Source organism: Ursus americanus, chromosome 21 (assembly GCF_024610735.1).
Source record: "Ursus americanus isolate L20-20 chromosome 21, mUrsAme1.1.p, whole genome shotgun sequence".
In the NCBI taxonomy this organism is placed as follows: domain Eukaryota; kingdom Metazoa; phylum Chordata; class Mammalia; order Carnivora; family Ursidae; genus Ursus; species Ursus americanus.
Genome location: NC_142147.1, coordinates 40,779,217 through 40,802,979, shown reverse-complemented (window position 1 = coordinate 40,802,979; position 23,763 = coordinate 40,779,217). Strand labels below are relative to the sequence as shown.

At 43.0% G+C, this 23,763-nt stretch overlaps 2 protein-coding genes across 3 annotated transcripts in view; both read left to right on the top strand.

The window, feature by feature from the left end:
• LOC123791732 (protein FAM187B-like) overlaps positions 1 to 21,859 on the top strand; it is a 28,608-nt gene extending 6,749 nt beyond the window's left edge. The window contains exons 1-2 of one of the 2 annotated variants that reach the window (XM_045796679.2): positions 17,958 to 19,201; positions 21,415 to 21,859. In XM_045796679.2, the coding sequence (XP_045652635.2) occupies positions 18,357 to 19,201; positions 21,415 to 21,802 (1,233 nt within the window). In that variant the 5' untranslated portion in view covers positions 17,958 to 18,356 and the 3' untranslated portion in view covers positions 21,803 to 21,859. Of the gene's footprint in view, positions 1 to 17,957; positions 19,202 to 21,414 lie in introns of those variants that run through there. The other variant, XR_015728101.1, reaches the window with a different exon arrangement.
• On the top strand, positions 2,721 to 4,662 carry LOC123791731 (protein FAM187B-like). The gene has a single exon (XM_045796678.2). The coding sequence runs from the start codon at positions 3,175 to 3,177 to the stop codon at positions 3,889 to 3,891; it is 717 nt and encodes a 238-aa protein (XP_045652634.1). The 5' UTR covers positions 2,721 to 3,174; the 3' UTR covers positions 3,892 to 4,662.
• Positions 21,860 to 23,763: the final 1,904 nt, after the last annotated feature.

Below are 23,763 nucleotides of genomic sequence, written 5' to 3'. Positions count from 1 at the left end.
GTGGCACAGCGGTTAAAGCATCTGCCTTCGGCTCAGGGCGTGATCCCGGCGTTCCGGGATCGAGCCCCACATCAGGCTCCTCCTCTATGAGCCTGCTTCTTCCTCTCCCACTCCCCCTGCTTGTGTTCCCTCTCTCGCTGGCTGTCTCTATCTCTGTCAAATAAATAAATAAAATCTTTAAAAAAATAAAATAAAATAAATAAAAAATAAATAAAAAACTCATCAAATCTTCATAAGTGCCCTTTGTAGCCAGTACCATTAAAATCCCTATTTTGAAAATGAGGAAACATAAATGAGTGAAACCATATGAAAATTGTCTTTCTCTGCTTGACTTTTTTCGCTTAGCATTATCTCCTCCAGTCCCGTCCATGTTGCAGCAAATGTTGAGAAATCGTTCTTTTTGATGGCTGAGTAATATTCCATTGTATATATGGACCACATCTTCTTAATCCAGTCATCTGTTGAAGGGCATCTCAGCTCCTTCCACGATTTAGCTATTGTGGACAATGCTGCTATGAACATTGGGGTGCATATGGCCCTTCTCTTCACTACATCTGTATCTTTGGGGTAAATACCCAGTGGTGCAATTGCTGGATCATAGGGTAGCTCTATTTTTAACTTTTTGAGGAATCTCCACACTGAACCATGAGAGACTATGGACTCTGGGAAACAAACTGAGGGCTTCGGGGAGGGGGAGGGGGATGGGATAGGCTGGTGATGGGTATTAAGGAGGGCACGTATTGCATGGTGCACTGGGTGTTATACGCAATTAATGAATCATGGAACTTCACATCAAAAACTAGGGATGTACTGTATGGTGACTAACATAATAAAAAATATTATTAAAAAAAATTTTTTTAAAAGAAAATTAAAAAAAAATGAGGAAACAGGTTCCCAAAGAGAAAGCCATTTGATCAGCCTTCCATTGCAGGAAGAGACTTCATTGCAGTTCTTTAAATGTGTGAGAAAGAGAAAAGGCAGCCTCTCATAGCTGGGAACTGACCTGACACTAATAACAGTGTTGGTGTTACTAGAAGCTGGCCTAGAACTCACAGATAGATCATGTTATGCTGTTGAACATCAACAATTCCACCGAACGCCAACATCACGCAAAGGCTCTCTGTGACTATGGTGACCCAAGACAAAACGAGATCAATCTATAATCATGTCTGAAACGACAAGACAGGAACACTGTCCAAGCCACAAAATACCAAACATTCTCCTCTCCCAGGTCATATGAATGACTACTGCTTTAGCTTCACTGCATTCTTCTCAGCTTCTAGATAATATAGAATTACTCTCACCAAATAAGCATTCTCTTCTACATCTCTCCTGATTTTGTTTGTCTTCGATGACTTGTGTAGTCAGAGAAGGTTCTACTTCCCCAGTCCTGGAGACACATTCTGATTGTTAAGCCAATCATGGAAATTCTATTTTCTCTCAGGGATTGGTTTGGGTCTGCTCATGGGACCCAATCTTGGCCAATGAGACCTTAGGAGATCTGTTGGGGTGATTTTGGAAATGATTTCAACTCTATGATATAAAAGAACACTCCTTGTAGTAAACATCAACTGCGGTAATCATTACTGATTTCCTTTTGCCAAATGTTTCCTGGGCATAGTAGAATTCCATTTCTTTTGTTGGGCCTGGTGGATTGGTGGCCTCATGTAACCGTTTCTGCCAGTGGTTTGTGAGCAAGTGACAGGTGTCATTTAAGACCAGAGCATTTAATTATAGACATGAAATCCTACAGAGCTGTCTTTCTTCCTCCTCTGGCATGAAACTAGAAATGTTTGAGGTGGCTTTGCTCCAATATCCTGGGCCCCTGACTGATTATAATGCCAACCCACAATGGACTTGAGTGAGAAGTAAACCTTTGTTTTGTAAGTCATTGAGATTTGGAGTAGTTTACTATAGAAGCAAATAGACTATCTTGAGTGATACAGAAATCAATATCAGGAGTGAGGTGCTGCTGTAACCAAAAATAAAAATGCATGACATTGGCTTTGACACAGAGCAAAGGAAACAAGAAAATTTATTTGAAAGCAGCAGGATGGAGACTGTTGCCTGAGATACTTTTAAACACAAATAATATACTTCATGAACTTGCAGCTTTAGGGGAAGGAGTTGGAATACAGAAGAGTAGGAATGAAAATTCACTAAAGTTGGCCAAAAATTGGGAAGGCTTTTGAGAGACAAAATCCAATTAGTATGCAGATTCTGCCAAGGATAAAATCAAGGGTACATCCCTAATTAAATCATTATTAACCATTGTTAAAATCTCTGGATGAATTAAGATATTCCCAGAAAATCCTTAAGATACTCCCAGGTAGGCAGAAGGGCTCAGTGAAAGAGAGATGAAGAATATGGCTCTCCCCAGATGCCCGATATGGTGCCTCTGCAATGATGGGGGGAGAGAGAGAGAGAGGGAGATACAGGGAGGGAGAGGGAGGAAGAGAGATAGGGAACATCTTGAGCAGAACTGTGGATGTGGGTTTTTTGCAATGGAGTTGGCTGGAGGATTATAAGAATCCTTAGGTCCCAAACTTGGAAGACAGGGAGAAGGCCAAGAACACTGCTCATGTGGGAAGGAGGGCACATCTTTCAATGCCACCTCAGATGTAGCCAAGCTTAATAATGGAAAAAGAGAGGGGCGCCTGGATGGCACAGCGGTTAAGCGTCTGCCTTCGGCTCAGGGAGTGATCCCGGTGTTATGGGATCGAGCCCCGCATCAGGCTCCTCCGCTATGAGCCTGCTTCTTCCTCTCCCACTCCCCCTGCTTGTGTTCCCTCTCTCACTGGCTGTCTCTATCTGTGTTAAATAAATAAATAAATAAAATCTTTAAAAAAAAAATAATGGAAAAAGAGAGATTTCTCTGGAGAGTGAAGACATGAACCACGGGGAACAAAGATTTAGAAAGCACCCCCACCCCACCTCAATGAGTTGATCTGGTGCTATGTTAATTAAGCAGTCCTCCCCCATTACAGGACAGGAGGACCTTGTAGTATTTCCTCAGTGGATTTTTAGAAATGGTACAGACCAGTGATTTCTGTGTCCTCCAGAAAGTGCAGCAGGACCAGGTTTCATTCCATTCAGAGCTGATGCCTGAGTTCTGTGGGTGACTTCATAATGCCCAGGATGGTTCCCAGCATCCTTTTGTAGTCTCAGGCTACCATGTTGGCCCCCCTATGGCTGATGAGCCTTTCTCTCCCCACCCTGTGGGCCCAGATATTAATCAGGTGTGCCTATAAGAGCCTCTGCCAGCAGGCCCTAGTCTCGGGCAATGATGTTGTCCTGCAGTGTGACTATCCCAAGGCACTCTGGTACTTCTCTTCCATTCTGGGGGAAGATCCCTTTCTGCTCTCCTCAATGCCTAACGTAAAGAAACTGCCTGGGGGCAGCCTTCAACTGACCAACCCTCAGCCCTCCCAGACAGGCCTCTATCACTGCCAGGACAGTGACAGTGCCCTTGTGGTAGAGTATGAGATTGATTTCCAAGATGTCAGCACCCTGCATATTACACACAAAGGCCTGGGCCAAAAGCCCCTGCAGAATGAGACCCTGAGTCTTGGTGGCCGTGTGCTCATCTTCACCCAGTGGGAGCCCTGGCAGGACTGTAACCGCTGCAGGGAGCCGGGGGAGCGGAAACGCCTGGGCTACTGCTACATTGAAGAGCCCCTGGAAAAACCCATGCCCTGTTGGCTCTATCTGAGAGTGGAGAAGGCGCGCTACAGCCGCATGCGGCCTGAGCTGCAGGTGGAAGCCTGTCTTGTACCCTGCGACCACGTCAAAGAAACCAACCAGCCATACTTCATCTTTGACATTTATCAGTTGGGCAGGTTGACCAGCAACATGTGGCTCACCTGCCCCTTGGCCTCCATCTACAGGTAAATGGACCAGGGCATCCGCCCTGCCTTTGACTCTCGCTAGGCTTTGTTTCCTATGCCCACCTGGGGAAGGAGTTTGCCTTCCAACGGAAACACAGGCTCTATCTCCCAGCCCATAAGCCATCATGGTCAGTCTGTCTAGGAAGGGTTCTCTTCCCTGGCTTGTTCAGATGTTCATTCAGTAGGAACTGTTTATGCCCTGGGCAGGTGATGCTGGGGACACAGTGGTGACCAAAAAGGTTTAGCCCCTGCTCTCCCAGGCTCCTGATATTCAGGAGTGACCAAATGTAAAACCTAGAGACCAAGACACTTTGTTCCTTATTCATGCCAACATCATCACTAGTGTAGTTTCTGTCTCTTCGTTGGACTCTGACGGATACAATTTGTCTATCCATCCTTGCACCAATGCCATAGTATTTTTATTACTATACCTTTATTATAAGTCATGATATCCGGCAGTATAGATTTTCTGACTTTGTTCTTCAAGATTGTCTTGATTATTCTTGCTTGGCCTTTTGTATAAACATTTTGAAATCAGCTTCTTGTTTCCATCCCCCCAGTCATATTTTTTAATAAATTGGGACTTCATTGGATCTAAAGATCAATTTGGGTAGAATCAATATATTAACAATATTCACACTTCCCCTCCATGAACATCATAAATATTCCCATTATTTAGGCTTTGTTTAATTTCTCCCAGTAATGTACAGTTATTAATATAGAGATCTTAGATATATTTTATTATATTTATTCCTGAGTAATTGATTTTTCATGCTATTATAAATTGTCTTTTTTACGGATGTAATGCGTGATTTAATAAGTTGGTACATGAAATAAAATAATCCAAGGTTGTAAACAGTGTTTTGACTACTAACAAAATTTTAATATACCTGATATTAAAATCTGATTCAAGTCACAGATATATATTATAAATACCACACACAATATATATTTTACTAATCATTATAATCTATTATATTATTATATATTACGTTGTACACCTGAAACTAATATATCTTATATTTCAGTTAAACATCCCCACCATATATAGGGAAGTATAATTGAAATATGATATTATGTTAGTTTCAGGTATACAACGTAATGATTCAAGATTTCTATACACTGTGAAATAGTGACCACAATACCATCCATCACCATACAAAATTATAAAAAAAATTTTCTTGCCATAAAGACTTTTAAGATCTACTCTCTTAAAAACTTTCAAATATGCAATAAAATATTATAGACCTTTGTCACCATGTTGTGTGTTACATCTCCATTTATTTATTTTATCACTGGAAGTTTGCACCTCTTGACTCCCTTGACCCATTCCACCCACCCCTCAACCTTCCTCCCCTCTGGCCACCAACAATCTGTTCTTCATATCTATTTTGTTTGTTCATTTGTTTAGTTTTTTAGATTCCGTTATAAGTGGAATCGTATGGTATTTGTCTTTCTGTCTGATTATTTCACCTAGCATAATGCCCTCCAGGTCCATCCATAGTATCGCAAATGGCAGGATTTCATTCTTTTTTAATGACTGATAGTAGTCTGCTGCGCGTATATACTCTGTCTTCAGTATCCATCCATCCATTGATGGGCATTTAGGTTGTTTCTGTATCTTGGCCATTGTGAATAATGCTGCACTGAACATAAGGATACATCTATCTTTTCAAATTAGTGTTTTCATTTTCTTCAGATAAGTTCCCAGAGGTGGAATTGCTGGATCATATGGTAGTTCTATTTTATATTTTTTGATGAACCTTCCTACTGTTTTCCATTGTGGCTGCACCAGTTTGCATTCCCACCAACAGTGCACCAGGGTTGCTTTTTCTCCACATTCTCACCAACACTTACTTCTTATCTTTTAAATAATAACCATTCTAACAGGTGTAATGTGATATCTCATTGTGGGTTCGATTTGAATTTCCCTGACGATTCGTGAAAGCCTGTGCCTGTTCACGTGCCTGTTAGCCATATGTATGTCTTCTTTGGAAAAATATCTTTTCAGATGCTCTGTCCATTTTTAAATTGGATTATGTGGGTTTGGGTTTTTTTGGTTTTGTTTTGTTTTGCTATTGAGTTGTATAAATTCTTTATGTATTTTGGATATTAACCCCTTATCGGAAAAATATTTTTCAAATATTTTCTCTTATTCAGTAGGTTGCCTTTTCAATTCAACGGTTTTCTTTGGCGTGCAGAACATCTTAGCTTAATGTAGTCCCACTTGTTTATTTTCACTTTTGCTGCCTTTGCTTTTGGAGTCTCATCCGAAGATTTGTTGCCAAGACCAAGGTCAAAGAGCTAACTGCCTATGTTTTCTTCTAGGAGTTTTATGGTTTCAGGTCTTATATTTAAGTCTTTAATCCATTTGAGTTCATTTTTGTGTATGGTGTAACATAGAGGTCTAGTTTCATTCTTTTGCATGTAGCTGTCCAGTTTTTTCCAACACCATTTATTAAAGAGACTGTCATTTCCTCATTGTATATTCTTTTTTTAAAAGTTTTTTTAATTTTGATGAAGTCCAATTTATCAGCTTTTCCCTTTTTTAAAAAAAAAAGATTTTAATTATTTATTTGACAGAGAGAGCACAAGCAGGGGAAGCAGCAGGCAGAGGGAGAGAGAGAAGCAGGCTCTCCAGCGAGCAAGGAGCTCAACGCAGGGCTTGATCCCTGGACCCTGGGACCATGACCCGAGCCAAAGGCAAACGTCTAACTGACTGAGCCACCCAGGCACCCCTCCTTATTGTGTATTCTTGATCCTTTATCATAAATTAATTAACCGTATACACGTGAGTTTATTTCTGGGCTCTCTGTTCTGTTCTATTGATCTATGTGTCTATTTTTATGCCAATACTGCGCTATTTTGATTACTAAGCCATGTAATATAGTTTGAAATCAGGGAGTTTGATGCCTCCAGCTTTGTTCTTTCTCAAGTTTACTATGGTTATTTGGGGCCTTTGGGGTTCCAGACAAATTTTAGAATTATTTGTTCTATTTCTGCAAAAAATTCTATTGGAATTTTGGTAGGGATTGCCTTGAATCTATAGATTGCTTTGGGTAATATGGACATTTTAATAATATTAATTCTTCCAATTCCATGAGCACAGAATATCTTTCTATTTATTGGTGTCTCCTTCAATTTCTTTCATCAGTGACTTATAGTTTTCTGTGTACAAGTTTTTCACCTCCTGGGTTAAATTTATTCCTATATAGTTTATTCTTTTTGATGTAAATGGGGTCATCTTAATTTCTCTAATAATAGTTAATGTATGGAAATGCAACTGATCTTTGTACATTGATTTTGTACCCTACAACTTTACTGGATTTGTTTAACACTTTTTTTGTGGAGTATTTAGGGTTTTCTATATATAAAACTGTAGTATCCACAAGTAGTGATAGTTTTACTTCTTACTTTCCAAGTTGGATGTCTTACTTCTTTTTCTCGTCTAATTGCTCTGTCTAGGATTTTCAATACTATGTTGAATAAAAGTGGTGAGAGTGGGCATCTTTGTCTTGTTCCTGATCTTAGAGGAAAACTTTTAGCTTTTCACCATTGACTATGATGTTAACTGTGGGCTTGTCATGTATGGTCGTTGTTATGTTGAGGTACATTCCCTCTATACACACTTTGAGAATTTTTATTATAAATGGATGTCGAATTTTGTCAAATGCTTTTTCTGTATCTACTGAGATAATCATATGACTTTTATCCTTCATTTTGTTAATGTAGTGTATTACATCGATTGATTTGTGGATGTTGCATCATCCTTGCATCCCTGGAATAGATCTCACACGATCATGGTTTATGATCCTTTTAATGTATTGTTGAATTTCTTGAGGATTTTTGCATCTGTGTTCATCAGATTAGCCTGTAATTAATTTTCTTTCTTTCTTCCTCCCTCCCTTCTTTTCTTTCTTCCTTCCTTCCTTCTTCCATTCCATCCTCTCCTCCTTCTCCTCCTCCCCCTCCAAACACTTCCACCTCCCCCTCCTCCCCCTTCCTCTCCTTCTTCTTCTCCAAAACTAAATTTGAAAGCATTCCCTCCTCTTTAATATTTTGCAAGAGTTTGAGAAAGATAAGTATTAAATCTTCTTTGACTGGTGGAATTCACCAGCGAAACTGTCTAGTCCTGGACATTTGTTTTTTGGAGGTTTTAGGTTACTGATTCAATCTCCATTCTAGTAATCAGTCTTTTTGGATTTTCTGTTTCTTTATGATCCAGTCTTGGAAGATTTTATATTTCTAAAAATTTATCTGTTTCCTCTTGGTTTTCCAATTTGTTGGCGTATAATTATTCACAGTAATCTCTTATGATCCTTTATATATAAATTTTAAAGATTTATTCGTTTATTTTAGATAGAGTGTGCACAAGTGGGAAGGGCAGAGGGAGAGGGGCAGAGAATCTTCAACAGACTCTACACTGTGTGTGGAGCCCCATGTGGGGCTCAGTCTCACAACCCTGACGTCATTACCTGAGCCAAAACCAAGAGTCAGACGCTTAACTGATTATACCACCCAGGCGCCCCATCCTTTATATTTTTGTGTTATAAGTTATAACTTTTCCTCTTACATTTCTGATTTTATTTATTTGAACTCTTTCACTTTTTTCTTAGTGAGTCTAGCTAAAAGTTTGTCATTTTTATCTTTTCTAAGAACCAGCTCTCAGTTATGTTGATCTTTTCCACTGTTTAGTTTCCATTTCATTTCTTTCTGCCTTGAACTTTATTATTTCCTTCCTTCTACTAGGTCCTTTAGGTATAAAATTAGGTTGCTTATTTGAGATTCTTCTTTTTTCTTGAGGTAGACTTGTATCACTATGCACTTTCCTCTTAGAACTGCTTTTTCTATATCCCATAGATTTTGATATGTTGTATTTCCATTTGTCTCAAGGTGTTTTTTTTATTTCTCCTTTCATTTCTTCATTGACACTTTGATTGTTCAGTAGCATATTGTTTAATCTCTACATATTTGTGAGTTTTTCCAGTTTTCTTCTTGTAATTGATTTCTAGTTTCATACTATTGTAGTTGGAAAAGATGCCTGATATGATTTCAATCGTCTTTAATTTATTGAGACTTGTTTTGTGGCCTAACGTTTAATCTATCCTAGAGAATGTTCCATGTGCACTTAAGAAGAATGTGTATTCTACTGCTTCGGATGGAATGTTCTGTTACATATCTATTAAGTCCATCTTGTCTAATGTGTCATTTAATGCTGATGTTTCCTTATTGATTTTCTGTCTGAATGATCAATCCATTGATATAAGTAGCATATTAAAGTCCCCTACTATTGTTTTACTGTCAGTTTCTTCTTGTTAATATTTGCTTTACATATTTAGGTGCTCCTATATTGAGTGCATTAATATTTACAGTTGTTATATCTTGTTGGATTGAACTCTTTATCATTATGTAATGCCATCTTACTCTTTTATTGCGCTCTTTTTAAAAAAGATTTTATTTTTTTATTTGAGAAAGAGAGAGCATAAAAAGGGGGTAGGCAGAGGGAGAGGGAGAAGCAGACTTCCCGCTGAGCAGGGAGCCCAGTACAGGGCTCAACTCCAGGACCTTGAGATCATGACCTGAGCTGAAGGCAGACCCTTAACCAACTGAGCCCCCCAGGTGTCCCAGTCTTTATTGTAAAATCTATTTTGTCTGATATAAGTATAGCTACCAGCCTTTTGTTTGTTTGTTTTCATTTGCATGAAACATCTTTTTTTTATCCCTTCACTTTCAGTTTGTATGTAACTTTACATCTGAAGTGAGTCTCTTATAGGCAGCATATAAATGGATCCGGGTTTTTTTCTTTTTTTAAATCCATGCAGCCACTCTATGTTTTTTTTTTTTAAGAGACAATAGAGAGAGAGAGAGCAGGGGAAGGGCAGAAGGCAAGGGAGAGAGAATCTTAAGCAGACTCCCCACCCAGGGCAGAGCCCAACACAGGGTTTGATCTCAACCCTGAATCGTGACCTGAGCTGAAATCAAGAGTTGGATACTTAACTGACTGAGCCACTCAGGCACCCCCTATGTCTTTTGACTGGAGAATTTAGGCCATTTAATGATTTAAAATAATTATTGATAGGTCTATACTTATTCCCATTTTGTTCATTGTTTTCTGGCTGTTTTGTAGTTCCTCTCTGTTCCTTTATTCTTCTCTTGCCCTCTTCCCTTGTGGTTTGATAACTTTCTTTAGTGTTATGATTAGGTTCCTTTCTCATCTTTTGTGTATCTAATATATGGTTTTTGCTTTGCGTTTACCATGAGCTTCACATATAATGGCATATATATATATTAGTCTATTTTAAGTGATAGCAAGCTAAGTTGAACACGTTCTTTTTTTTTCTTTAACTTTTTTCAGATTTATTTACTTATTTGAGAGAGAGAGAGAGAGCACGTGCAGGGTGAGGGAGAAGCAGACTCCCCACTGAGCTAGGAACCCCATGAGGGACTCAATCCCTGGACCCTGGGATCATGACCTGAGCCCAAAGGCAGATGCTTAACTGATTGAGCCACCCAGACACCCCAGCTGAACACATTCTAAAACTCTGCATTTTTACTTCCATTTTATGTTTTTGATGTCACATTCTACATCTTTTTATTTTTGTGTATCCCTTAACTAATTATTATGAGTACAGTTGTTTTTGCTAATTTTGTCTTTTAACCTTCATACTAGCTTTGTGATTAATCCACTACCTTTACTATATACCTATCTTTACCAGTGAGATTTTTACTTCTTTTAACATTTCTCATAAGGCTGGTTTAACGGCAATGAACTTCTTTAACTTCTGCTTGTCTGGAAAACTCTTTTTTCTCTCCTTTGGTTTTAGATGATAACCCTTCCAGGTAGAGTATTCTTGGTTGGAAGTTTTTTCATTTCAACATTTTGAATATATTATGCCACTCTCTTCTGTCCTGTAACATTTCTGCTGAAAAATCTGCTGATAGTGTTATTGGGGGGGGGGGGTTCCCCTTGTATGTAACAAGTTGTTTTTCTCTCACTGCTTTTGAAAGTCTCTCTTTATTTTTAACTTTTGACATTGTAGTTATAAATGTGTCTTGTGTGGATCTCTTTGGGCTCGTCCATTTTTTTTTTTTTTAATTCTCTGGGACTCCTGGATCTGGATGTGTGTTTAAGGAAGTTTTCAGCCATTATTTCTTCAAATAAGTTTTCTTCTCCCTTCTCTCTCTCTTCTCCTTCTGAGGCTCCTATAATATGAATATTATTTTGTTTGATATTGCCCTGTAGGTCCCTTAAGCTATCTTTACTTTTTTGGAATTCTTTTTTTTTTTCTTTTTGCTGCTCTGTTTGTGTGAGTTCCACTGCCCTGTCTTCCAGATCACTGATCTTTTCTTCTGTTTCATCTAGTCTGCTGTTGAACCTCTCTACCCCTCTAGTGTATTTTCAGCTGAGTTATTGTTTACAGTTCTGTGGGTTCTGTTTGGTACTTTCTTAGATTTTATTAATTAATTTTTTTTTTTTGGTTGAAGTTCTCACTGTGTTCATCCATTCTTCTCCTGAATATCTTTATGACCATTACTTTGAACTCTTACTCTATCAGGTAAATTAATTGTCTCTATTTTATTTTTTTCTGAAGTTTTATCTTGTTCCTTCATTTGGAACAAACTCTTCTGTTTCCTCATCTTGCTCAACTATCTGTGTCTGTTTCTGTGTATTAGGTGAAACAGCTACCTCTCCCAGTCTTGAATGTGTAGGAGATGAACCTTTATCATTCAACCTTGTCCTAGTTCTTGGTTTTCTGTCATACCTTTGTGAATGTCCAAGCAGCCTGAATTAATCTCAATAGGTCCCAGTTGTTGAGGGTGTGCCAAGACCTGTCAGAGTTTAAAAGTGAGGAATTCAGTCAGCACCTGGTTTCTGGCTGATTGAAAGCCAGACCCTCTGGCAGCAGCTTTTAAATTATGCAAATTTATAGAGTCCTATCAGATTGCAATTGTAAACCCTGCTGATCTCTAGACTAGGTGATCTGAAGGTGTCCCTTCTGTGAGAGTACTGATAATTGGGGCTCCAGGTGAGTATATAAGCTCTTTTCTTGGAGGTAACAGTGAACTGTAGTGAGACCAAGGGAGAGCAAATAGTTGGTGTCCCTTGCCCTACATTCCCTGAGAACTCCATCATAGCCTCTAGATGTATGGCAAACTAGAAGCCTGGCCCTCAGGCTAAATCTCTAGGATGAGTAAATAGGTCTTTTTCACAGGAAGACTGTGATGTGTTTCATTCTGCTGTCTGTGGAGTGCCCTGGGGATAGTAGCCTGCCAAGAACTGTCTCTCCATTTGTTTCAGTCCCACGGAGCCCAGAAACACAAATCCTCACACACACACACCCCAACCAGCCACCAGAACCAGGCAATCAAGGGAGGATCCCCTGTGTCAATTGTGTGTACCTGCTAACTTTCATGAGGCAGGAGGGGAGCACAGGACTGGGTGCACTCATCAGCTTTAGCAGGGTTGCAGGTGAGTGCCGGGCTGGAACACATGCCTATTAGCTTTGGAGGGGCAACTAGAGAGACAAATTGTATTTTTTAAATTTCATCTTCTAATCGTTTGTTGTTGGTCTATAAAAATATATTTGGTATTTGTTTTTTTTTTTAAGATTTTATTTATTTATTTGTCAGAGAGAGAGAGAACACACAAGCAGGGGGAGTGGCAGGTAGAGGGAGAAGCAGGCTCCCCGCTGAGCAAAGAGCCCAATGCAGGACTCAATCCCAGGACCCCAGGATCATGACCCAATCCAAAGGCAGATGCTTAACCAAATGAGCCACCCAGGTGTCCCTATATTTGGCATTTGTATATGATTTTGTATCAAATTATTTTGCTAAATTCACTTACGTCCAATAAAATGCTGACTAGAGAAGTTGATGGCAGACATACTTATGTTGTTCTTAATATTTCACTAGTAAATAATACTGCCCTAGGTTTTTTTTTTTTAAGATTTTATTTATTTATTTGACAGAGATAGAGACAGCCAGCGAAAGAGGGAACACAAGCAGGGGGAGTGGGAGAGGAAGAAGCAGGCTCATAGAGGAAGAGCCTGATGTGGGGCTCGATCCCAGATCGCCCGGATCACGCCCTGAGCCGAAGGCAGACGCTTAACCGCTGTGCCACCCAGGTGCCCCTGCCCTAGGTTTTTAATAGAAAAACTATTAATAAAATTCCCTTTTATTACTAGTTTTCCAAAAGTTTTGATCCATGAATGAGTGTTGAATTTTATTAAATGCATTTTCTGCATCTACTGAGATGATAATATGGTTTTTCTCCTTTACTATGATAATATGGTGAATTTCATTTATTGTGTTCATATGTAAAACCAACCTTGCCTTCCTGGGATAAACCCAATGTGGTCATGTTATTTATTATTTTTGTTTATCATTAGAGGAAATTTGCTAATATTTTGTTTAGGATATTGTGTCCTTGTTCATGACAGAGATTGGCCTGATACTTTCCTTAGTTGTAATAACCTTATATGGTTTTGGTATTAAGGTGATGCAGGCCTCATAGAAGTTTGGAAGTGTTTCATCTTTTTATATTTCTGGAAAGATTTTGAAAGATTGATGCCATTTCCTAATTTCTAAGAAATATTTGGAAGAATTCAGTGGTAAAGCTTTCTGGCATTAGACAGTTTTTTGTGCATAGGTTTTTAATTACAGATTCAGTTTCTTTCATTATAAATATAGAACAGTTCAGATATTTTCTTGTGCCAGTGCTGTTAAGTTTTTCAATGAATTTATCCTTTTTATATAAATTTTTAAAGGTTTTGGCCAAAAGTTGTTTTTAATATCATCTGTTTATCTTTTTATGCCTGTAAGATCTGTAGTAATCTCTTTTTTCATTACTAGTATTTATTATTTAGGCCTTCTTCCTGTTTTTTTCTTGATTAGTCTTGCTAGGGTTTTATCAATCTCATTCATCTTTTAAAGAACCAACTTTGGGTTTATTGGTTTTGTTTATTGTTGTTTTCTATCTAATTGATTTCTGGTACTTGAGAATGGGATTTATTCCTCGGATGCAAGAGTCGTTCAATATTTGCAAATCAATCAATGTAATATATCACATTAATTAGAGAAAGGTTAAAAACCATACGATCATTTCAATAGATGCAGAAAAAGCATTTGACAAAGTACAACATCCATTCATGATAAAAGCCCTCAACAAAGACCATATATGAAAACCCACAGTGAACATGATATTCAGTGGTGAAGAATTGAGAGCTTTCCCCCTAAGGTCAGGAACAAGACAAGGGTATCCACTCTCACAACTTTTATTCAACATAGTACTGGATTCACTAAGTATATTTTTTCACCGAATATTTTTTAATTATCTCATTTTCCCCTCTATTACTTTATTAGATATGCATTCTTTTATTATTTTCTCCAGAGATTACAAAATTAATTCTCACTCATTAGAATATAATATAAATTCGTACTTGTACCATTTCCTAGAAAATGTAGAGACCTTATAACTTTTTAGCTCCATTTGTTCCCCTTCCAACTGTCGTGCTCTTACTATCAGGTATTTTTATTTTAAATATATTTTAAACCCCACAAGATATTATTTTTTTTAAAGATTTTATTTATTTGACAGAGAGAGACACAGTGAGAGAGGGAACACAAGCAAGGGGAGTGGAAGAGGGAGAAGCAGGCCTCCTGCTGAGCAGGGAGCCCAATGCGGGGCTTGATCCCAGGAGCCTGGGGTCATGACCTGAGCCAAAGGCGCCCCCACAAAACATTATTTTTAAACACTCTAAATACTCATTTAATTTTACCCACATATTTGCTCTTTGGTAGTTTTCATTCCTGCATTACCTTGCTTCCTTTTGGGATCATTTTCCTGCTGCCTGAAGAATTCTCTTTAGTATTACTTTTAGTGTACTCTGCTGTGGTAAATCCTCTCAGTTTTCATCTGAAAATGTCTTTATTTTTTGCCTCTATCTTTAAAGAGTATTTTTATTGTGGAATATAGAACTCTACATATAGAATTCTAGATTGGTAGTCATTTTCTTTTAGTGCTTTGAAGGTGGCTTTCCTTTGTCTTCTAGCTTCCATCATTTATTTTTATTTATTTTATTTTTTAATTTTTTAAGATTTATTTATTTATTTTAGAGAGAGGGAGAAAGAGAGAGAGAGAGCGTGTGAGGGGAGGGGCAGAGGGAGAAGGAGAGAAGCAGACTCCCTGCTGAGTGCAGAGCCCAGTGGGCGCTCAATACCATGACCCTCAGTCATAACCTAAGCTGAAACCAAGAGCCAGACACCTTACTGACTGAGCCACCCAGGTGCCCCTCATCATTTCTTTTTAAAAGTCAGTGTAGGATCATGATCTCAGCTCATGTCTTGGTCTCAGGGTCATGAGTTCAAGCCCTGCATTGGGCTCCATGCTGGGTGTGGAGCCTACTTAATAATAATAATAATAATAATAATAATAATAATAATAATAATTTTTAAAAGTCCATGTAGGGTCTTATGATTGTTACTTTGAAAGCATATATCTTTTTCCTCCCTGGCCATTTTTATTATTTCCTCTTCGGTTTTCAGTAGCGTTTTCCTATAACTTACCTAGGGGTGGCTTCATTTATATTTATTCTGCACCAGGTTTGAAGGCCATCTTGAATTTGTTGCTTGATGTCTTTCATCAGTTTTGGAAGGTTTTCATTCAGTGTCTTAAAATGTTACTTATGTTCCTGTCTCTCCTTTGGTTCTGAATCTCCATTTACAGGAATGTTAGAACTTTTCACCATATCTTATATGTCTCTTACACTCTTTTCTGTATTTTCCTGTCTTTTTTTTTTTCATGCTTCAGTATAGATATTTTTCTGTGGGCCCATCTTTTACTTACTTAATCCTCTTTTCTGTTGTGTCTAATAGCTTGCTACCCTTTCTAGTGAATTCTCAATTTCAGAAATTTTATTTTTTAGTTCTAGTATTTCCATTTGATTCTTCTATATAGGTTCAAAATCCTCATCTTGTCATCTCCCGGACATATTAATCACAGTTATCTTAAGGTGTATAGTTGTTATTAGCAAGAGTGTTGGTCTGATGAAAGCTTCCCAATTGTAGCCATAAGTGGAAACCTTACCCACACTATTTAAAGAATAGCAGGGAATCTGAATTCTCATATGAAATCTCTTGGATTTTACATGTTGGGTCACTGATTTAAATATTCTAAAAACATCCTAGAGAGACCAATGAAAACATTTATTCAGGCTGGATCCAGCCAGTTTGTTACTTCTCACCTAGACAATGTGAAAATCAGAAGTGAGGTATCGCACAGTGTCTGCGTAGCCCTGCTTACTTGTTTAGAAAAGATACGTGGGTGGAGGAGAGAGAGAGAGGGAGCTGGAGGAGAAGCAACAGAAGTGTAGATGTTAGTATATCTGCAGTAGAGGGACTTTATAAGGTCCTGGGAAGCAGACAAAAACTCTAGGTGGTTTTAACAGATGTGAGAACAGAGGGGATGTATGGCCCACTCCTGGGGTGAAGGTGGCAGCAAAATGCCCTAGAAGCAGCAGTTCCAGTCTAAGCAAACAGCTTATGCCAAGCACAGCTTGTAGAGGTCCCCGCATGGGACAGGGACGCAACTAAGAGAGCCCCCAGCCATAGGGAGCCAGGTACAGAGCAACGCAGGATGTCTTAGCAAAGACCTCATGAACCTCTGACCTCACCCACTCACCACTCTCCCTCTTGTCCACTACTGCTTAGTCACTCTGGCCTCTATGCCCTTTAAATATGGCAGCTGTCTCAGGGTCTAACCATCTCTTGGGAATATTCTTCCTTCAACTATCCACATGGCTCTTTATCTCACTTTATTCACGTGTTTGTGGAATTTCACCTCCTCAGCGAGTGCTGAGACAGGCCTGATCATGCTGCCTGAAAGAGCTCACACCTACATACCAACACGTCACTTTCTAGCCCTAGTTCCCTGCTCTCTTCTTATCCTTAGCAATTATTGGGTAATCCTCATGATTTGAGGACTCCATACTTGTGAATTCACCGGCTTGCTAACATGTATTGTGGCCCCGGGGCACTACCCACAGTGGCTGTGTAGTTACCTGCAGACACGCACGGAGTGGTGAAAACGTTGAGCACATTCCCAGCCGAGGTCCAACACCATGCGACCGCCTTCTGGTTTCAGTTCTCTTACTAGTAACAAGTACCCTTTTCAGGGTCTGTTTAAGACCACTTTTTGTTGTTGTTGTTGTTGCATTTTTGTACTTTTTATTGATTCTGCTATTTAAAATGGCTCCCAGGCAGTGCTGAAAGCGCTGGCCAGTGCCCCTAAGCACAAGAAGGCTCTGAGGTGTCTTATGAAGAAAACACGTGTATTAGATAAGCTTTGTTCAGGCATGAGTTAATAGTGCTGTTGGTTACAAGTTCAATGTTAATGAAATTAACAATATATATTAAATAAGAGGTCTTTAAAGAAAAATACACATAAAGCAAGGTTATGTGTCCAGCAGTTGACAAAAATGTTAAGACCAAAGGCCTGTAGGATCTTGAGCCTGCATTTCTCTTAGGAACAATGTTTCAGTATTTGCTAATTCAGCAACTTTATAGAACAGTTATAACTGCCATGAATAAGGAGAATCGACTGTATCTGATATTATGTATTCCATTTTTGCTTGTTATCTGTCTCTTCCACTAGAAGGTAAGTCCAAGTGGGGGGGGGCAGGCTTTGTTTAACCTGCTCAGGGCTGTGATTAGAATAAGGGCCAGCACATGGTAGGCCTTTGGTAAACATTTGTGAAATGAGTGAGTGATGGCAAATCAAGGCTGCATGATAATTATTTTTAATTTCAGGACTGAGAAGGAGTTTAGGAAATGGTTTGGGAAGGAGAAAAATATTTATTTGTTTAAAATGAATTGAGGGGCGCCTGGGTGGCACAGCGGTTAAGCATCTGCCTTCGGCTCAGGGCGTGATCCCGGCGTTGTGGGATCGAGCCCCACATCAGGCTCCTCCGCTATGAGCCTGCTTCTTCCTCTCCCACTCCCCCTGCTTGTGTTCCCTCTCTCGCTGGCTGTCTCTATCTCTGTCAAATAAATAAATAAAATCTTTAAAAAAAATAAAATGAATTGAATCACACAGCTATCTGTGGAAAGAGTCTGGGACCAGTGTGTGCAAAGGTCCTGAGGCAGGAGCCCTTTGCTTGCCTGATGTTTTCAGAAGATGGCAGGGAGGCCAGCATGACTGGGGAGGAAGGGCTGGGGAGAAAGGGATAGGAAGTCAGAATGGTAACCAGGGAGGCTTTATTCACTTCTCCACTCCCAGCACTAAGAATTGTGCCCAGAACATAGTCAGTGTTCGGGGAAAAATGTGTCAAATGCTCACATGTGATGCTTGAATGCCAAAGCAGGGAATGGTAGAGAAAACCCTGAATAGATAAATTAAGTTTCTTCCTATCCCAGCAGAGTGGAGGACTTGGAATAGACACGAAACAGAGTTGTTAAACTGTCACGAACAAAATGGGGATTGTGACCTCACACACCCATGCAGTGGACCACAGGACACCTCACCCTCGCTGGGCCCTGGGTTTCAGGGGTGACTTCACAATGGCCAGGGTGGTACCCTGCCCACTGCCCTGGTCCCAGTCCACCATGCTCACCACCCTGTGGCTGCTGCTAAGCCTCGCTGCCCCCTTGCTGGGGTTCTACGCTTCCTTCAACTGTCCCAACGAGAAGCAATGCCAAAAAGCCCTCCTCTCAGATAATGACATCTTTTTGCCCTGCAACACTTCTGGGGCACAGTGGTACTTCTTCTTCCTGCAAGACAAGACCAGCTGGTCCAACGAGGTCTCCAGTGTTCCCAACATAGAAATAATATCTGAATCCGGCATTCTCATCAGAAACCCGTTGCCCTCCCAGACGGGCTTCTACCGTTGCCGGGACAAGAATGGCATCCAAGTGGTGCAGTACGAGATTGATTTCCAGGATGTCAGCACCCTGCATATTACCCACAAAGGCCTGGGCCAGAAGCCCCTGCGGAACGAGACCCTGAGTCTGGGTGGTGAGGAGCTCATCTTCACCCGGTGGGAGCCCTGGCAGGGCTGTAACCGCTGCGGGGAGCGGGGGGAGCGGAAGCGCCTGGGCTACTGCTACATCATGGAGCCCCCGCAGAAGCCCGTGCCCTGCTGGCTCTACCTGGGAGATATGAAACTGTGGTCTAGCCGCATGCGGCCCGAGATGCAGGTGGAGGCCTGCCAGGTCCCGTGCCAAACATCCACGTTGGATGTCATCACCTTCGACAACTTTGAGATCAGTGAGGATTCAGGATCCGTGTGGCTCACCTGCCCCCAGGGATCTATCTACAGGTGACTCTGCGGGGGTCCATTTAAGAGATGGGGAAACTATAGCTGGAGGGGTGCAGTCCTTGTCCAGGGGGAGCCGTGGCAACCCTAAATCCTATATTCTTGGCCCTGGGGTCCCCCTCACCCTCCTTCCCCACGGGCCTGTGGCAGCCACTCCCTTGCAAGGGGGGAGCCTGCATGACCTCTTGGGGCCTCTGCAGCCACCTGCTCTGTCAAATCTGGTCCCACCACCTCTGTCTGGTGTTCCTTACTCCAGCTGTGATTTCTCTTCTTCTCTTTCCCATACTCTCTTTTGTCTCCCTTCCTCCTTTTTTCCTCCTCCTTTAAGTATAAAAGTAGCCCGTAGTCTCTACAAACCCCCCCCCCCCAGCTCAGGAAAGTGCCCGAGGCCCTGCTACCTGCCAGGGACACCTGCTGTGTGTCATTTGCCAGACAAGCAGTTCCTGAGTGCCAGTCATTGGGAACCCCGGAGAAGAATCAAGAGAGGTGGGGCGCCTGGGTGGCTCAGTCGGTTAAGCATCCAGCTCTTGATCTCAACTCAGGTCTTGATCTCAGGGTTGTGAATTCAAGCCCCACGTTGGGCCCCATGCTGGGTGTGGAGCCCACTTTAAAACAAGAAAAAAAGAATCAAGGGAGGTCACTGAGGCTTCAAGAGTTGCCACGTCTCTAGGGGGTTGAGTAGAGTGGCATTCCATGTGAGGTTTATGTGTTGGACTCTGGATTCAGCCCGGCCTGGTCTCCATACTTCGCAGCTGTGTGACTTTGGGCCTGTGGCTTCTCTCTGGGCCTCAGTCTCCCTGTCTGTTGAATGGGGGTTGCATGAGTTTCCTCGGGCTGTCCTACAGTACCACGCACTGGGGTGGCTAAAAACAACCGAAATGTATTCTCTTACAGTCTGGAGGTCGGAAGTACAAAGTCAAAGTGCCAGCAGGGCCCCGCGCCCTCTGAGATGCTGGCTGGATTCCATCCTTGCTTCCTCCTCGCTTCTGGGAGTGGCGGGCAATCCTTGGCCTTCCTTAGCTTCTAGCTACGTCTTCCCGATCTGTCCATCATCACTTGGCCTTTTCCCTGTGTTTTTGTCTCTGTGTCTCTTCCTTTTCATAAAAGGACACAGGTCATATTGGATTTAGAGCCTGGGGATACTTCAGTCAGACCTCATCTTAACTAATTACATCTGCAACACCCCGATTTCCAAATAAGGTCATATTCCGAGGTTTAGAACATGCACTTGGTGAGGACATTATCCAGCTCAGTACAGAGGTCTTGCTGGCCCCGGTCTCATGGGGTCATTGTGATGTCTGAGGGGGCAAATGCCTATAAAGACACTTACACCAGTGTCTGACGAAAGTTCCACACTCTAAGAGGTGTTAGTTTTTGCTTGTATGATTATTGGCCTTGTCAGTGTTGTCCGTGGAGTGTTTCTTCTCTTCCTCCGCCATGATGGCTGTGTTATGTGCCCAGTTTGCTTGTTCACTTACCATAGTTTCACTGAGTGTTTACAAGCCAAGCACTATTCTTGGTACCTGGCATGCAGCGGAGACCAAAACCAGAAAAGATTCCTGCCCTCCAGGAGCCATAAACAATCTCATGAATAAAACATACAGTATTCTAGATGGTGGTAAGGGCCGGGAGGGGGGATGGGAGAGAAGGAGAGGATCGGTTTAAATACGGAGGGCAGGGAAGCCATCTGAGAAGTTGCCAAGACTGAAAGGACGTGAGGGAGCCCCTGTGTGCTGAGGGAGAGCACTCCCAGCGGAGGGAGGGGCAAAGGCCCTGGGGCAGGATGGGGCCCAGCCTGTTGGAGGACCACCTCAGAGGCCAGTGCGGCTGGGGCAGAGTGAGAGAGAGGGAGAGCAGAGAGAAGGAGGCCAGGCAGGGTGAGCAGGGGTGGGGGGTGGGGGGTGCTCACGTAGACAGTGTTCTCGCTCATTCCTCCAAATAGCCCTGTGAGGCAGGTACAATCTTTACACCCCCAGTTTTCAGGCAACGTAGTCGAGGCTCAAAAAGCTAGAGGCCTATGCCCCTTGCCCATTTAGGGTGGGGGAGGGGGCTCCGAGCTCCCCACCAGCCTGGCCCTGCCTTCCCCAAGCACTGTTGGAGGGGTGCCCTGTCGGCTGTTCCCCAGGGAGGAGGGTGCCACCGTCTCCACCTCCTTCCAGACCTCCGTCTCCCATTCATCCCCGGGCTGCCGCAGCTCACCTTGTCCTCCTCTGCAGGCCCATCCTCTGGGAAGCCAACGACATCCCCCTGACCTGGCAGGGCCAGCTCTCCAACCAGGACTACAACACCATTCTGGAACCCACCAACGGTGGCAGGCAACTTCGGGTCTTCGAGCCAGCCGTTTACAGGTGCTTCGTGAAGCAGGAGCTTGTGGCTCGCTTCAACCCCAAGCCCGTTCCAGATTTGCCGGAGATCCTCAGCCAAGATGCACCCAGACCACAGCAGGAGTCAAGGGAGGCCTGGAAGGGGAAGGCCAGGTCTGTCCTCAAGGCACTCAAGTTGATGCTGCTGGTGGGCATCGTCCTGGGCCTGCTCGGGCTGCTGCTCAAGCTCTTCCACCCTTCCCACCACAAAAGAAGCAACCAGGTGCTGCTGGTGAAATAAAGCGAGCCCTCGGTGCCCAGGACACCTGGTCTCTGTGTCTTCATCCCGTGAACTGTCCTTCCCATGGCACTGGGGCGGGGGGGGCACAAGACTGACCCATGGCCACAGCTGAGGCCGAGCCTTCCCTGTTCCAGGTCCTGCTCTGTTACCTCATTAGCACTCCCCGTCCCACAGATGGGGAAGCTGAGACAAGACTACTGTCTAGAGATTGGTGGGGGGTGGGGGTGGGGGAAGTTTCCAGGGCAAACTCAGGTTGCCTGGCTCAAGTCTTGTGTTCCTCATAGGGAGGGAGAGATGGAATGAGGCCATTTTCAGGGTGGGTCCCTGGGAGTTGGTAAACTGTCGCCATCTTCCTGACTGCACTCCCCCGAGGACAAGGGCTGAGATGGGGTGGGGGTGGGGAGCACCCAGACTCTGAGATCTGCTCTGGGCTGCTGCCTTTCCATGCTTGTCGCCTGCCCCACCCTGTCCCACTGCGCCTAGGGCCTTCGGGCTTAGCCATAGCTCTCCAAGGCAGAGTGTGCTGCCAGGGGGTGGCCCAGAGCCGCTGGACACGTGTCACCCTTCCTGGCTCTCACAGTGCAGACAGCCCCTCAGGCCCTGAGAAGGAGAAACAGACCCTCTCTACCAGGACAAGGCACCAGGCCGGGCCCAGCTGGCCCACGGGAATCACCAAGCCTGACTCTTCCCAGAAATTCTATACACTGTTCAGCAGAATGCAAGAGTGAGAAATAAAATATTAATGCCTTGTAAAATTCATTGCCCTGCTATTCCATTGTGAAGCCACGATGGGAGAGATCTGAAACTTCCAGAACAGAACTTCTGCCCCTGAGTAGAGGGCAGAGCTCACTCCTCACTTACTGGACACTGTTGCCAAAACACTTAAGGCTTCGTGCAGTGCCCAGAGACGCAAAGATTCCTGCAGAATGGGGGAACATTCGTGGAGAACTAAACGGGGTCCATCAGGAAGCAGAGGCAGAGAATCATGAAGACAGGAAGGGCAAATGTTTGTGAACTTCCTGGCAGGATTAGAACTTATGAACATTATGTCCTCACGGCCACCCATGAAGCTGAGTTTCCTACGAACCTCATTTGTAGCTGAGAACATTAAGGCACAGGAGTTTCAAACACCCTGCCAGAAGTCACACAGTGACCTTGGGAGGAGGCTTCTGGGTCCCTCCTGACCAGCTCCCCAGAAACCCCTGTGTCCTGCACGCGCAGGGGCACATTGTGTAGTAGCTGGGGTGCGGGAGGGGGACAAGAGCTGAGCACAGGCCGGACGCCCAGGCCTATACGCATAGCCCTGAAGAACACAACCCACAACCCACAACCCAGGCGGTCTGTGTCCCACCGTGGCAGGCAGACCCTCGGGATCCCAGCGATTCTCGCCTCCTGGTGTCCACACCTTTGTGTGAATCCCTTCCCTTTCCACGCGGATGGCCCCTGTGACCTGTTTCCAACCATATCCCCCTTCCGATTGTGAAGGGGTCAGCATGTCAGCCCTGGATTAGGTGACATCACGTCGGACTCCGTCTCAGCCTGCTGGAGCGAGAGAGGCTCACCCCATGTTGAGGAGGCCCGCTTGGTGGAGACAGTGAGCGGCCTCCAGGAGCTGAGGTGGTCTTTTGGACCTGAGGCCACAACCACAAGAAAGTGAACACGGCCGACAATCTGAAGAAGGTCGGAGGCAGGTTCTCCAGTCAAGCATCCAGATGAGAACAGCCTGGCCGACACTTTGATTGCAGACTTGGGAGGCCCTGAGCAGAGGACCCAGTCAAGCCGCCTCTGGACTCCTGACCCACAGACACTGGGGTATCATGCATGTGGGTTGTTTTAAGCCCCTTAATGTCTGGCAATTCGTTATGTAGTGGTAGGCAACAAATACACCCCCCACGCCCCCAGTCCTCCCTGAGTTACCCTGTAGCTTCAACAGTTACGCAGACGGTCCCTTGCGCCAGGCA